General features: G+C 42.2%; 1 protein-coding gene across 2 annotated transcripts in view; it reads right to left on the bottom strand.

The window, feature by feature from the left end:
* map3k15 (mitogen-activated protein kinase kinase kinase 15) overlaps positions 1-13008 on the bottom strand; it is a 38476-nt gene that overhangs the window by 5190 nt on the left and 20278 nt on the right. For both annotated transcript variants that reach the window (XM_026937987.3, XM_026937989.3), the window contains 11 exons: positions 12847-12977; positions 12610-12715; positions 11152-11309; positions 9662-9845; positions 7034-7211; positions 3316-3490; positions 3002-3190; positions 1777-1882; positions 1452-1683; positions 974-1092; positions 406-530 (listed from right to left, as the gene is read on the bottom strand). In XM_026937987.3, coding sequence (XP_026793788.1) covers positions 406-530; positions 974-1092; positions 1452-1683; positions 1777-1882; positions 3002-3190; positions 3316-3490; positions 7034-7211; positions 9662-9845; positions 11152-11309; positions 12610-12715; positions 12847-12977 — 1703 coding nt within the window. The remainder of the gene's footprint in view (positions 1-405; positions 531-973; positions 1093-1451; positions 1684-1776; positions 1883-3001; positions 3191-3315; positions 3491-7033; positions 7212-9661; positions 9846-11151; positions 11310-12609; positions 12716-12846; positions 12978-13008) is intronic.

The following is a 13008-nucleotide window of genomic DNA, read 5'->3' as shown; positions in this document are numbered from 1 at the left end:
TGTTACATACAGCAGTGCAAAGTGCAGCAGATAATCTTACAATTAATTTCAAATATTTTACAGTTTTTACTGGAAGCATTTTTTCTTCCAATCACATCATTTAAAGAGGGTTTATAGGTGAATAACCTTCTTATAAATTAAACATCAAATGTTTAAAATAAGGATTAATTAGCACAGAGTATCAATGGATATATTCTTCTTCTTATCGTCATGATCCATAACAGCTGAAATGCTAAAGCAAAGAAATATGAGAAAAAAGACAGAGAAGGAAAGTGCAGAAGGAAGAGAAGTTTAAATCGGCTGTGTGAGGAGAGGATGAGTGGAGCTGAGGAAGGCAGCAGGAGGAGGGAGGAACAACACCAGAAAAGCTCCCTGAGAGCATGAGAGCATGACGTAGAGCGTCACCTTGTCGATGGTCTCTGAATCGGCACCCTGCTGCTTCAGCCAGTCCGTCAGCTCCTTATCTGCTTCCGGCTCTGCTGACATGTGGAAGATGGAGGGAGGAGCTTCTACTGAGAGGACGCCGTTATCTGAAAAGGAAAATCGATTCCAACAAAGTGTATCTGAGGTGCAGTGCAAAAAAAAAAATCATCATCATTATAGTCGCTAGTCGTTCCTGTTTCATTAACCTTTTGTCTGTTGAGTGCAAAAGTTTGCACCCCCACCTTGATTTATGTGGAAAATGCACTTACATACTTTTTTTTTTTAATGAAACAGAATTCTGTGTTCATTTAATGCTGATTTCTTCTTCCCCCATTTTGTCCCCAGAATTTAACCCACCCACCACCCAGCTCTCACACGACAGCCACCAGCCGAGGGTGAAGGCTATCACGTGCTTCCTCATCAGGTTTCAAACTCACGATCTCAGAATAACAGCGTGAACGCTTTTCTGTTGCACCGCTCGAGAGCATTAATGCTGCTTTTTTTTCTTTCAAATCCTATCACAACATATTAATAATGCAGTATAACACACTCATAGCTGCAGGCTGGTTTTTCAGTCTGAAGAGCTCCAGGTCGTGCGCCCTCTGCTGGAGAGTCTGCCTCAGGACCTGCTGGTACTCTTTCTCCTTCTGCACCAGTTCCTCCAGGAGCCTGCATGAAGAGACGAGGAAAAAAGTGCATTTGAGAACTTTATTAAAAACCCTTGGCAATTTAGTCCATAATACTCTCCGCTGGAGTTTCTGATACATGTGGAGATTTGTTCAGCAAGATGACGCTTGTGACCTTTTCAACGAAGTTCAGTAAATAAATAAGACATTAATTTTACATGGATGTTTATTTAGCATCTGCTGTACAAGTCCCTGTGAATGAGCTGCTACTATAGAATCGATAAAGTATTGGAACAAGCACATTAATTATAAATAAACCTGTGATTTGCAGCTGCACTACTGTCAGAGCTGCTGTTATAGACAATTAATCAACCGTCAGAATGACACAGATGGAGTGTGTACCTGCTCGTCTCCTGCTTGAGGCGTGTGAGCTGCGCTCCGAGCGGATGCTGAGGCCGCTGGGACTCGTGGGACATGACTGAGCTGAGGGTGCTGACCCCCGAGGTGAGGCCCGTGTCCTCCGGAGCGACGTTCTCCACGGCACCGAAGTCGCCGTCCTCCTCCACGTCCACGTCGTCGGCGTCTTTCTCGGCTCCTTCGCTCTCGGACGCCGGGCCAAAGTGAGTCTGCAGCTCTGGAGCAGGAATCAGAGCAAAGGTCGACTTCATCACAGCCGAGTTCGGAGTTTTATTACACACCCTCTGACCCTGAAATCACACACTCGTACCTGGAATTAATATAGTGACCGCAGCCTGGACGGCACGCCTGATGATGTTGTCCATTGCAAACATCCAGTGGGGTTTAATGTGATGGTTCCTCAGAACTTTATTCACCTTAAACACACAGAAAGAGTTTAATATAGCTCTAAGTTTAAAAGGTTTTTAATGCTGGTGTTTCTATCCTAAAGACAAGAATTAATCCGTGTCTAAGCAACATACTAAAGCTATAATCAGCATGTTTTCAGGTACAGGTGCTGATCAATTAGCCACAAGCTTTAGTCTCAGTTTACAAATTAAACCAGAGACACACAGTCCTGCTTCCAGAGATCCATAGTGAACAGTCTGAAGCCTGCACTAACACACCTGCTGCTCTAAAGCACCTGCTGCTGTGTGTGTACGAGTGATAGACTAAACCACACACACGAGTCTGGGCAATCATCTTAATCATCTTAATCACATTCACACTGAGAGGCTCCGTGAGATGCAGAGCATTATTAACACTCGGATGATTTACTAAAACCACAGAAGAACATAGAGGAAGGGGCGGAGCCACCAGAGGGCGCCGTGACTTCAGTATTGCTGAAACGGAGCACAAACATCAGCACATCATGGATGTAAAATAAGAGCAAAAAGTTCAGATCAAACTTTTGGACACCTGTTTGAGCCGAGACCCAATGACGTGAGGTATGAGATATGTTAATGAAATTAAATTATAATTAAATAATAACACTAATAACTATATTACAGTTAAGTAATAAGAGCTTTAACAGTCTTATTTTTAATCCCAATCCAAATTTCCACTGAATAAACATCATACAGTTATTTAGTTTTTTTTTATCTTTATGTTTTTGGTGTTTTTTAGCATTAATTTCTCACTTTTACCTGTTTTTAAAAACTGTTATGAGGAATTGAAAAACCCTGGAGAGGTGGATTTTTTTAAATCTAGCCCAATAAAGTAAATTTATTTGAGATACTAAAATCTTGAAATCGAAATGCATGCACATGACCAGTTCTCCGAATTGCTATTTGAAGCTCTTGAATTAAAATCGTGCTGAGATGTTTCAGTTCTGAGGAGAACATGTTCATGATGTAACAGATTGAGCTGATCATCTGAACAGGTTACAGGTTACGCAAATTCAAACCAAAAATCTCTTCATGGCTTCTTCAGCACGGTTTGCTTTCAGGGTAGCGTGAGATATTCACATCTCCAGACGCAAAATATTTAACACTGACCGAGTCCTGGAAGCCGAACAGGACCAGCTGGATCTGGTTGATGGAGGTGCTGTCAAAGTCGAGGTCCAGTTTGAGCTTGGAGATGGTGGAGGCCATGACGCGGCGCTCGGGAGAACGGATGAAGTCACGCAGTATGCAGATGATCTGCTTGATGTGATCTACAGACAGCTTCAGCTCCTCTGTGCTGCCCTGAGACCAGCACACACACACACACACACACACACACACACACACACACACACACTCGATTCAGACGTTCTCTTCATTAAGGAACACACCTTCACTACAGAACCCTTAAATATCAGCTGTCACACCTGCATGTGGTTCTCCAGGAGGTTGGACGTGACCTTGTCCTGGTCCTCGTTCAGCACTTTGTAGAGGATTGCTCGTCTCTCGCTGTCTTTCTTCAGCAGGAAGAGTCCCGAGTCGCTGTTCTCAGACGAGGCTGGAGAACTCCGGTCCTCTGACGTCGGGCTTTCATCAGGAACACTAACAGAGAACACACATTTCATTCGCTCTGTGGAACCACACTTGGGTTCTACACTGTAATAAATTACTGTAAATTAAACAACTGTAAAATATATTTACAATAAAGTCCTGTAATATCTTAATATTGTATAAAATGACATATAAACCCAGCAAACCTGCTCATTTGGCTGATGCAGGATACGACTGAGCTGAAGGTTACGGGTTTTGCCCAAACGTGGCAGCTCGGCAGTACCGGGATTATGAACACACCTTCTGCACTGAGACTCACAGCCTTAACCACTGAGTCACCACCAAACACTACTACTACACCACAACTACACCACAACACCACCGCAACTACACCACAACACCACCGCTACCACACTGCAACTACACCACAACTACACAACTACACCACAACACCACCACAACTACACCACAACACCACCGCTACCACACTGCAACTACACCACAACTACACCGCTACCACACCACAACTACACCACAACTACACCACAACACCACCGAAACTACACCGCAACACCACCGCTACCACACTGCAACTACACCACAACACCACCGCAACAACACTGCAACTACACCACAACACCACCGCAACAACACTGCAACTACACCACAACACCACCAAAACTACACCGCAACAACACTGCAACTACACCACAACACCACCGGAACTACACCGCAACTACACCACAACACCACCGAAACTACACTGCAACTACACCACAACACCACCGCAACAACACTGCAACTACACCACAACACCACCAGAACACCACCAGAACTACACTGCAACTACACCACAACAACACCAAAACTACACCGCTACCACACTGCAACTACACCACAACTACACCACACCACCACCGGAACTACACCGCAACTACACCACACAGCCTCACAGCCTCACAACTACACCACAACACCACCAAAACTACACCACAACTACACCACAACACCACTGGAACTACATCACAACACCACCGGAACTCCACTGCAACTACACCACAACACCACCGAAAATACACCACAACTACACCGCAACTCCACCGAAAATACACCACAACTACACCACAACTACACCGCAACTCCACCGAAAATACACCACAACTACACCGCAACTCCACCGGAACTAGCTTGCATTGATTCAACTACTTCTAGCACTGAATTAACTCCACTAAAAGACTGCAGTGTATCAGTGTGTGCTGTAGCAGCTCAGTGTTTACGGCTTCGAGTCGCAGATAAGAAGGTCATGTGTTCAAATCCCAGAACCACCAAACCCCCTAGACTGGATCCCTGAGTAAGACCCTTCAGCTCAGCTGTATCCTGCATCAGCATCAGCATCTTAATGTCCTGTAGTTTCTCTGCTCAAGCTGATGATCCGTTGAGAAAGCCTGTTTACACGCTTTAAGTTTTCAGGACAGAGGAGTTTGCGCTTCTTTGCGGTTTCTCAGTAACACGACAAGCTGCGTTTTTTTTGTCTTATTAACTTCAAGAGAGGAAAAAACAGAAGCTGGTGAGGGAACGACTGTTTATAGCTGCTATAACATAAGCGAGAACAAGAACTAACTCATTTCACCGACGTTCCATAACATCAAATGTAACTATAAATGGATAAAAAGTGTGATGTTGTTCTTTAATAAACAGTGGTTTATTCCACACGTACATGTGATGTGAGGACAGAACGTCACGACGCTTTGACACAAACACGTTTTGTGCTTCATTAGAAACTTTATTATCTTCTTCTAATAATCATGAAGCCATTTGTTTCCCTGAGTGTGTATTAATGCACTTCACTAGCTAGCTATGTTAGCTAACACTTTTTAGCCTCATCAGTTTCCAGGAAACCAAAACACAGGACTGGGGCTTTTAGCTGCTAATGAATTTATGATTTGTCTTCTTCACATCGCTAATCCTTTGAGATTTGCTTCTACGAAAGCTTTTTATGCGTTTCCATTTTCAGAAGCGTTCCTCTGCAACCAGGAGAGGTGTGTGTGTGTACACGTGTGTGAGGACAGTGCGTTAACATATTCGTCCTACAGCCGCTGATTTTAAACATGGAAACTTTGATTACAAACATAAAATTGCGTGCGTGTGTGTGTGTGCGTGTGTGTGTGTGCGTGTGCATCTGGACATGTGACCTCACCTGTTCCGTGACGCTTACGGACTTAACGAACAAATGCATTAACGAGCCGATGTGATGATTATGCACACAGGTCTTCTGGATGAGCGCTGCTCAGAGGATGAGAGAACAAAGCAGCAAGGGAAGAGTAGTCGTGTGTGTGTGCGCAGGTGTGTGTGTGTGTGCGCAGGTGTATGTGTGTGTGTGTGTGTGCGCAGGTGTGTGTGTGTGTGTGTGTGCGCAGGTGTGTGTGTGTAATGACGGATGCAAGCTGCTGGTTATAAAGCCATCAGGTGCATGAGTTTTACGAGCGGCTGCAGAGGGCCTGTTATAAAAAACTCATTATCACATTAGTGCCAGCTCGGGGAGCACATCCAACACCACACACACACACACACACACACACACACACACACACACCTGGCCAGACACCAGCACACACCTGTCCTCTCATTCCTCAGTGGTGATCAAACAGCGTAACCATGGCGCTCCGGAGTGGGCGGGGCCGAGCACTGATGAGGATTTACAGCATCACTCAACACTTCTGCTTCATCAGGCTTCCAGACACAACTCCAACACACACACACGCGCACACACACACGCATGCCAGGACACACTGCTGTCACCCCAGACACCGACTGCTTCACGTCCCACATGCCTTAAACTCTCAGGTGTGTGTTGGATTCACAGTTATGTCCTTTTACACTCACTGTCCTGCTGTGTGTTTGTGCATCCGTGTGAATGCGAGTCATAAAATAACTGGAAAATGGAAAAAGCATTAAAAAAAGAAAGCGCACCCTGTTCCAGGTAAGATTCCTCCCTTATTACCTTCTCCGTAGCTCGTTTCATGACTCGTGTTTACTTATGAAGTGCTTTTGCAGGAGAAAAGCTGTGAATTTACATCATATTAATGCATTCGAACATAAAAATTGATTCTAATTAGACACAGCTTTATATTAATGCACTCGTTCTAATGCGTTATCGTTTCTATAGTAAGAGCTCGTTCAGAGGGACGTGTACGGCGGACTGATAATAAACAGATTAAAAAATGTTGATGTGGTGAAGTTTTCTTAAATTAAGGAGATTTATGGAAGGAGTCTCCAGTGTCAGCGCTTTGTAACAGTCAGAGGTGAAGCTGTACTATACTACTATTACTGTGTTTTAATGAGCACTGCAAAGCACTGACACTGGAGACTCCTTCCATAAATGTTAAATAAATGTCTTCTTACAGAAAACTTCACATTCGCTGCACGAGTTGAGTCCCTGTGAACGAGCCGTTACTATAGTAACGATAACGGTATTAGAACGAGTGCATTAATTATAAACAAACTGTGATTCACAGCTGCGCTACTGTCAGAGCTGCTGTTATAGAGAATTAATCAACACCTTCTGACCAATCACAAGCCGGTTTCAAAGCTCACCTGAGGAAGCTGGATGTCGTGGGTTTGATGAGGTTCTCGGAGCCCGAGCGGTTGTTTTTCTTGAAGAAGACGTCGTGTTTGGAGTCGCAGTCCGGAGACACGGAGCCCGGCTCACTGCTGCTGCTCCCGGTGGCTTCGGCCTGCAACTGCACAGGCAGCGACACACTGCGGATATAATCTGACACACACACACACACACACACACACACACAGAGGATAGATAACACTAAAATTATTCATCGTAAATGAAATTTAAAGCTGAGCAACGAGACACAAACGAGCCAAATCACTTCACACACACAGGAAATGAAAGTAAAGAACAGTGATTGAGTTAAAGAAAAGAAAAAAAAACTGTTTACACAAAAATTTATTTCTTAATAAAGGTCTAAGTTCATTCTGAGTTTATTTTAAATCAAACACTCTGATGACGTCTTCAGGTAAACGGCTTAGTGAATAAATGAAGCTGTAAATGTGTCGAATTGCTCCTTTCAGAGATGGAACTACTTTTTCAGAGGGAAGAATTTTTTTTAGAAATAAAACAAAGAACAAAGAAAATCCAAGCAAGCAAAGAGAAAAAAACACATTTTTCTTTTCTTTTTTCTTTCTTTTTTAACCGCAGAACCCTAGCGTGTGTCAGTGGATGAGTGGATAATTTTAGTTCGCTGTGACGCTACTTAATTAATCCTCTGTTTTTTTTACTGACCAAACAGATGACAGTCCCGCCCACATTTTCTATAGGCTCACGAATTCACAGGTCAAAGTTCAAAGTGAAATGAACTGCTAACCCGTGTCCTTTCCCAGTCAGTGAAGAAGTTCGTTTGTGTTTACTCTGAACTCTGAAACGCTCAGGTGTTCACAGGTGTTCCCCATATCGCTATAGCAACAGATCAGAAATGCTACGGATAAACCGTACGTTAACGTATGGATTCAACAAAACCTTCAGGAAAGTGTAAAGTAACCGGAATTACTGCAACGCTCCAGTGTTGTAACTTCAGATAAAAAATCCGTAAGAACAGCTTTGGGAAGATTTTCTCTCACGTCTGTCTCATCCTCACGTCTTTCTTGTTTACGTTTGTGATTTATAATCATTTGCTTTAAAGATTTTTCGACTAAGCTTGACATCTGCCCTTAGACTTCCATTATCACTGAGCTTCTGAGTAAACAGTTTTTTTTCAGTTTTTCTTCCCCTCAGTGCAGGGAAATGAGTCACACACACACACACACACACACACACATTACAGACGCAGGTTACACAGACATTAAGATGAAAAGCGACAAAACTAAAAAGGGCACATTCACATTTCCAAAACTGTTAATTAGAAGCGTGCGGTGTTTTGATGAGAATATAAAAAAGAAGCCCCATCTCCGGACCGGAGACACAAACCTTGCCACACTGTTACAGAGCGCAGGCGTGTGAGACGCAGCCGTCGATCAGCGCCAGAGACACAAAAAGACATGCAGTTAGCAAAATACAACCTCAATTATACATGCAATTCAATTATTAACACAGCCATATGTGTGTGTGTGAGTGAGAGAGAGAGTGAGAGAGAGAGAGAGAGAGGAGAAGCTGTGTGGCAGATCAGTGAGTTACATTAATGAAGGGAATTTAACATTTTATTTTACAGCAAGAATCAGACATGAGGCAGGATTTCTGTTTGCCTCCAGCTTTCACCTGGTGTGTGTGTGTGTGTGTGTGTGTGTGTGTGTGTGTGTGTGCATGTGTGTGTGTGTGTGCGTGTGTGAGAGAGAGTGAGAGAGAGTGAGAGAGAGAGAGAGGAGAAGCTGTGTGGCAGATCAGTGAGTTACATTAATGAAAAGAATGTAGTGACTGAACACTGATTGTTTTATTTTACAGCAAGAATCAGACATGAGGCATGATTACTGTTTGCCTCCAGCTTTCTCCTGGTGTGTGTGTGTGTGTGTGTGTGTGTGTGTGTGTGTGTGCGTGCGTGTGTGTGCGTGTGTGTGCATGTGTGTGTGCATTAGAGAGACCGGATTGTTACAGCGTCATGGTTTCACTCTTAGTCAGGCTGTCTGATTTGGCATGTTTTCCTAAGTTAATCGGAATTAAACCATAAATAAACCCACAAATATATATATTTTAAAAGTACATGCAACTTCTATGATCATGTTTGTTGTTTATTGGCTTTTACACCACGATGCGATGTTAAACTCTGGATCCTGATTGGTCAGAAGGTGTTGATTAATTTTCTGTAACAGTTTATATTAATGCCTGATTGTAACATGTTGCTGTTTCTATGGTAACAGCTCGTTTACAGGTGGAAGCTCCACATCGACAGATTTTTAACGCAAAAGGGCAATCGTCGAGACATAATACCTGGAATCTGTCAGCAATTAGTAATGAAGAGAAAAAAAATTCCCAGTCTCTCTTCCTCCCCCACGCAGGATCGTCTGAGCCGGTCTAGACAGAGCATTTAAAGCAGCCTGGGCATGTGTGTGTGTGTGTGTGTGTGTGTGTGTGTGTGTGTGTGTGTGTGTGTGTCAGGCAGGGCAGAGACTCTGGAACATTCCCCCTCAGGCGTACTGGAGGGGTTTGCCCTGACTCTCACACAGCTCTTGAGCACTAAAACGTCAGACACTCGCGCTTTTGTCTCCTCGTTCACGTACCTGAAGGTTTGAAGGCGATCTTGTTCTTCTTGCCCTTGATGTTGTGGCGTAAGAACTGGTCCTTGAGCAGGTCGCCGGCCGTCGCTCTCTTGCTGGGATCGGGCTCGAAGCAGCGCAGGATGAAGGACTTGGCCTCAGGGGAAAGGGATTCGGGAATCTCGGGGTGGATTTTAAACATCCCGACCTGGAAAATAAATCAGCCTGAGATGATGTCATGACATAAAAGACTTGACTATTAATATTTATATTTATAATGCAAAGGCATAAGGCTGTGAGGTTTAGTTTTGGTATTTTTGTGATAAAAAAAAAAAAAAAAGGGGCGGAGTCAGAAAGAATTACACATGCTGCTGCAATATCCAATCAGCTCAGCTCGTCTCATCAGCATAAAAATGTGTGTAGTGACAGCGATGTTTTATAATAATATAATAAACTATTCAGTTGATATTTTAGTGGTAATAATGATGGATGCTGTTGATAAATTTGGTCAATTTAAACCTTTTTTTTGATAATTTATTAATTTTATATGTATATAATTATATGTATGATGTTTGGTGTGTCATGTCATCAACTGTCTTGTTATTTTTTTTCTTAATTTTTATGGATAAAATAGTTGCCTGTTGGTATTAAAATGGCGTGATATTAATAGTGAACACTGACAAAACCGAGTTGTAAAAAAGGGAACAGGGAGTTTTGAGGTGGTGCTGGGAGTCAGGAAGAAAAAATATTTTAAAAAAATTAAATAATAGACCAAAAATGGTTTAAAATAATCACTGCATTGACAGCAGAGTGGGTGCCATTATTTTTGAGCACAGACCTAACAACTGTGGAAAAACAAGCAGAATACTGAAGTCCTTCATCTTTTAGTTATAATCATTTAATTATGTTTATTTATTTTTATTATATTTCTGTATTATTTATTAATTATGTTTAATTTATTTTTAATTGTATGTGTGTTTGTGTTTATGTTCAGCAGCAACGCAATCTGTTTGTGTACATTTTTATTTACTTGTGTGAGGTCACGAGTTTGTGTGTGACTTCAACTATGTCTATGAACTTCCTATTTACTTCACAAAAAATAAATAAAATTAAATCTAATAAAATTAAATAAAAAAGAAATGGAGTGTGTGGCATTATTTTGAGAACAGAAATAACAACTGGGTGAAAAAAACAGATATAAGAAAGAAGAACTTTATTTTTTTAAAGAATAATTAAATTAATCCGTGTATTTATGCTTAGTATTTTTATTATTTATATATATTTATTATTTTATTATTATTTATTATTTATATGTTATATGTACAGTGGTAACGCAATGTGTTTGGGCTGCTGTTGATTTTATTTACTTGTGTGATGTTTGCATGTGAATGTCTTCATGTATATGAACTTCTTGCTTACTGAACCACAAAAAAACACACAAAACAAATAAATAAATAAAAAAGTTAATAAATTAAAATGAAAAAGTCCCCGTGCTGCAGGATCGAGGCGTTTACCTTAAACATGGCCGCCTGCGGCTCGCCCAGCTCGTGAAACGGAGGTTTTCCAGTCGCCATCTCTATAATCGTACAGCCGAGAGACCAGATATCAGCCGGCGCTCCGTAACCCCGAGGACCTTTATCAATAATCTCAGGAGCCATGTACTGCAGAGTCCCTGAAAAAAACCCAACAAGAACATTGTAAACAAAGACACGGAGGATGTGGAAAGAAAACCGGCAGCGAATCCGGCGCAGACCGGCTCGAGGAGGAAGAAACAGGAGGGAGGAGAGGAATAAAGTGCACCTGCTCTGTACTCCATCATTCAGTAATTAAACACAAACACACTCCCGTCTGTGAGCGTAATTACTCCTGCAGCTCTCCAGTTACAGATCACGACAAGAGCTTCTCACAAAAACTTCACCACAGAAACATCATCACAGAACCTTCATCACAGAATCATCACCACAGAAACATCATCACAGAACCATCATCACAGAACCTTCATCACAGAAACATCTTCACAGAACCTTCATCACAGAACCATCATCACAGAATCATCACCACAGAAACATCATCACAGAACCATCATCACAGAAACATCACCACAGAAACATCATCACAGAAACATCATCACAGAACCATCATCACAGAACCTTCATCACAGAAACATCATCACAGAACCTTCATCACAGAACCATCACCACAGAAACATCACCACAGAAACATCATCACAGAACCATCATCACAGAACCTTCATCACAGAACCATCATCACAGAAACATCTTCACAGAATCATTATCACAGAACCTTCATCACAGAAACATCATCACAGAAACATCTTCACAGAACCTTCATCACAGAAACTTCATCACAGAACCATCTTCACAGATGAAATGAAATGTGTAAAAGCATCTTCAACAATCTGAATAACCTTACATTTAACTTACAATAATAAAAAATTACATAAATTTGCTTCTATTCAAGATATTTCCAAGGTTTATATATATATATATATACACACAGCACTGCTGAATTCTGGACTCTGATTGGTCAGAAGGTGTTGATTAGTTTTCTATAACAGCAGCTCTGACAGTAGTGCAGGTTTATATTAATGCACCCGTTCTATTATGTTACCGTTTCTATAGTAACGCTCCACCGATAATAAAACAGATTAAATAAATCCTTGATAAGGTGACATTTTTTTCTTCTTCCTGAAGTAAGGAGATGTTTATTTAACTCTGGAAGTAGTCTCCAGTGTCAGCGCTTTGTCACAGTCAGAGGTAAAGCTGTGACTTTAAGAGATAAAAGTGAGGCTGTGAGGGAACGACTGTTTATAGCTGCTAGAATGTGAGTGAGATCTTGTTCCACAGACAGTCCATGACATTAACTGTAACTATAAATGGATAAAAAGTATGGCGCGGCCATTTCCAAGCAGAAAGAAGCTGATGGTCTTTTTTTTTTTTAAGCTGACTCACCGGTGAACGTCTCAGTGCAGGGGTTCACTCCGGCTAAACGCTTCGACGTGCCGAAGTCGGAGATCTTTAAAACGCCGCTGTAGGTGTTCACCAGGACGTTGTCTCCCTGCGGAGGAAATACATCAACACACGATCAGTAAAAAGGTTTAACAGCGTGTTAAACTGTAATATCGCAACACTCCTCCACGCTCTCCGGGATAATTAACACGGATTAACCTTTAACCCCGCCGTATTTACCTTAATATCTCGATGGACGATCTGATTTTCGTGCAGGTATCGCAGACCTTCCAGGATCTGACGCGTGTAGAAGATGATGGTGGCTTCTTTCAGAGGACCCCACTTCGACCGGAGCAGCGCTGACAAACTACCTGTGTGTGTGTGTGTGTGAAGTTACAGGGT

This window comes from Pangasianodon hypophthalmus, chromosome 22 (assembly GCF_027358585.1).
Source record: "Pangasianodon hypophthalmus isolate fPanHyp1 chromosome 22, fPanHyp1.pri, whole genome shotgun sequence".
Lineage (NCBI taxonomy): Eukaryota > Metazoa > Chordata > Actinopteri > Siluriformes > Pangasiidae > Pangasianodon > Pangasianodon hypophthalmus.
Note: the sequence above shows the minus strand (reverse complement) of the source record. Positions and strands in the feature narration are given on the sequence as shown.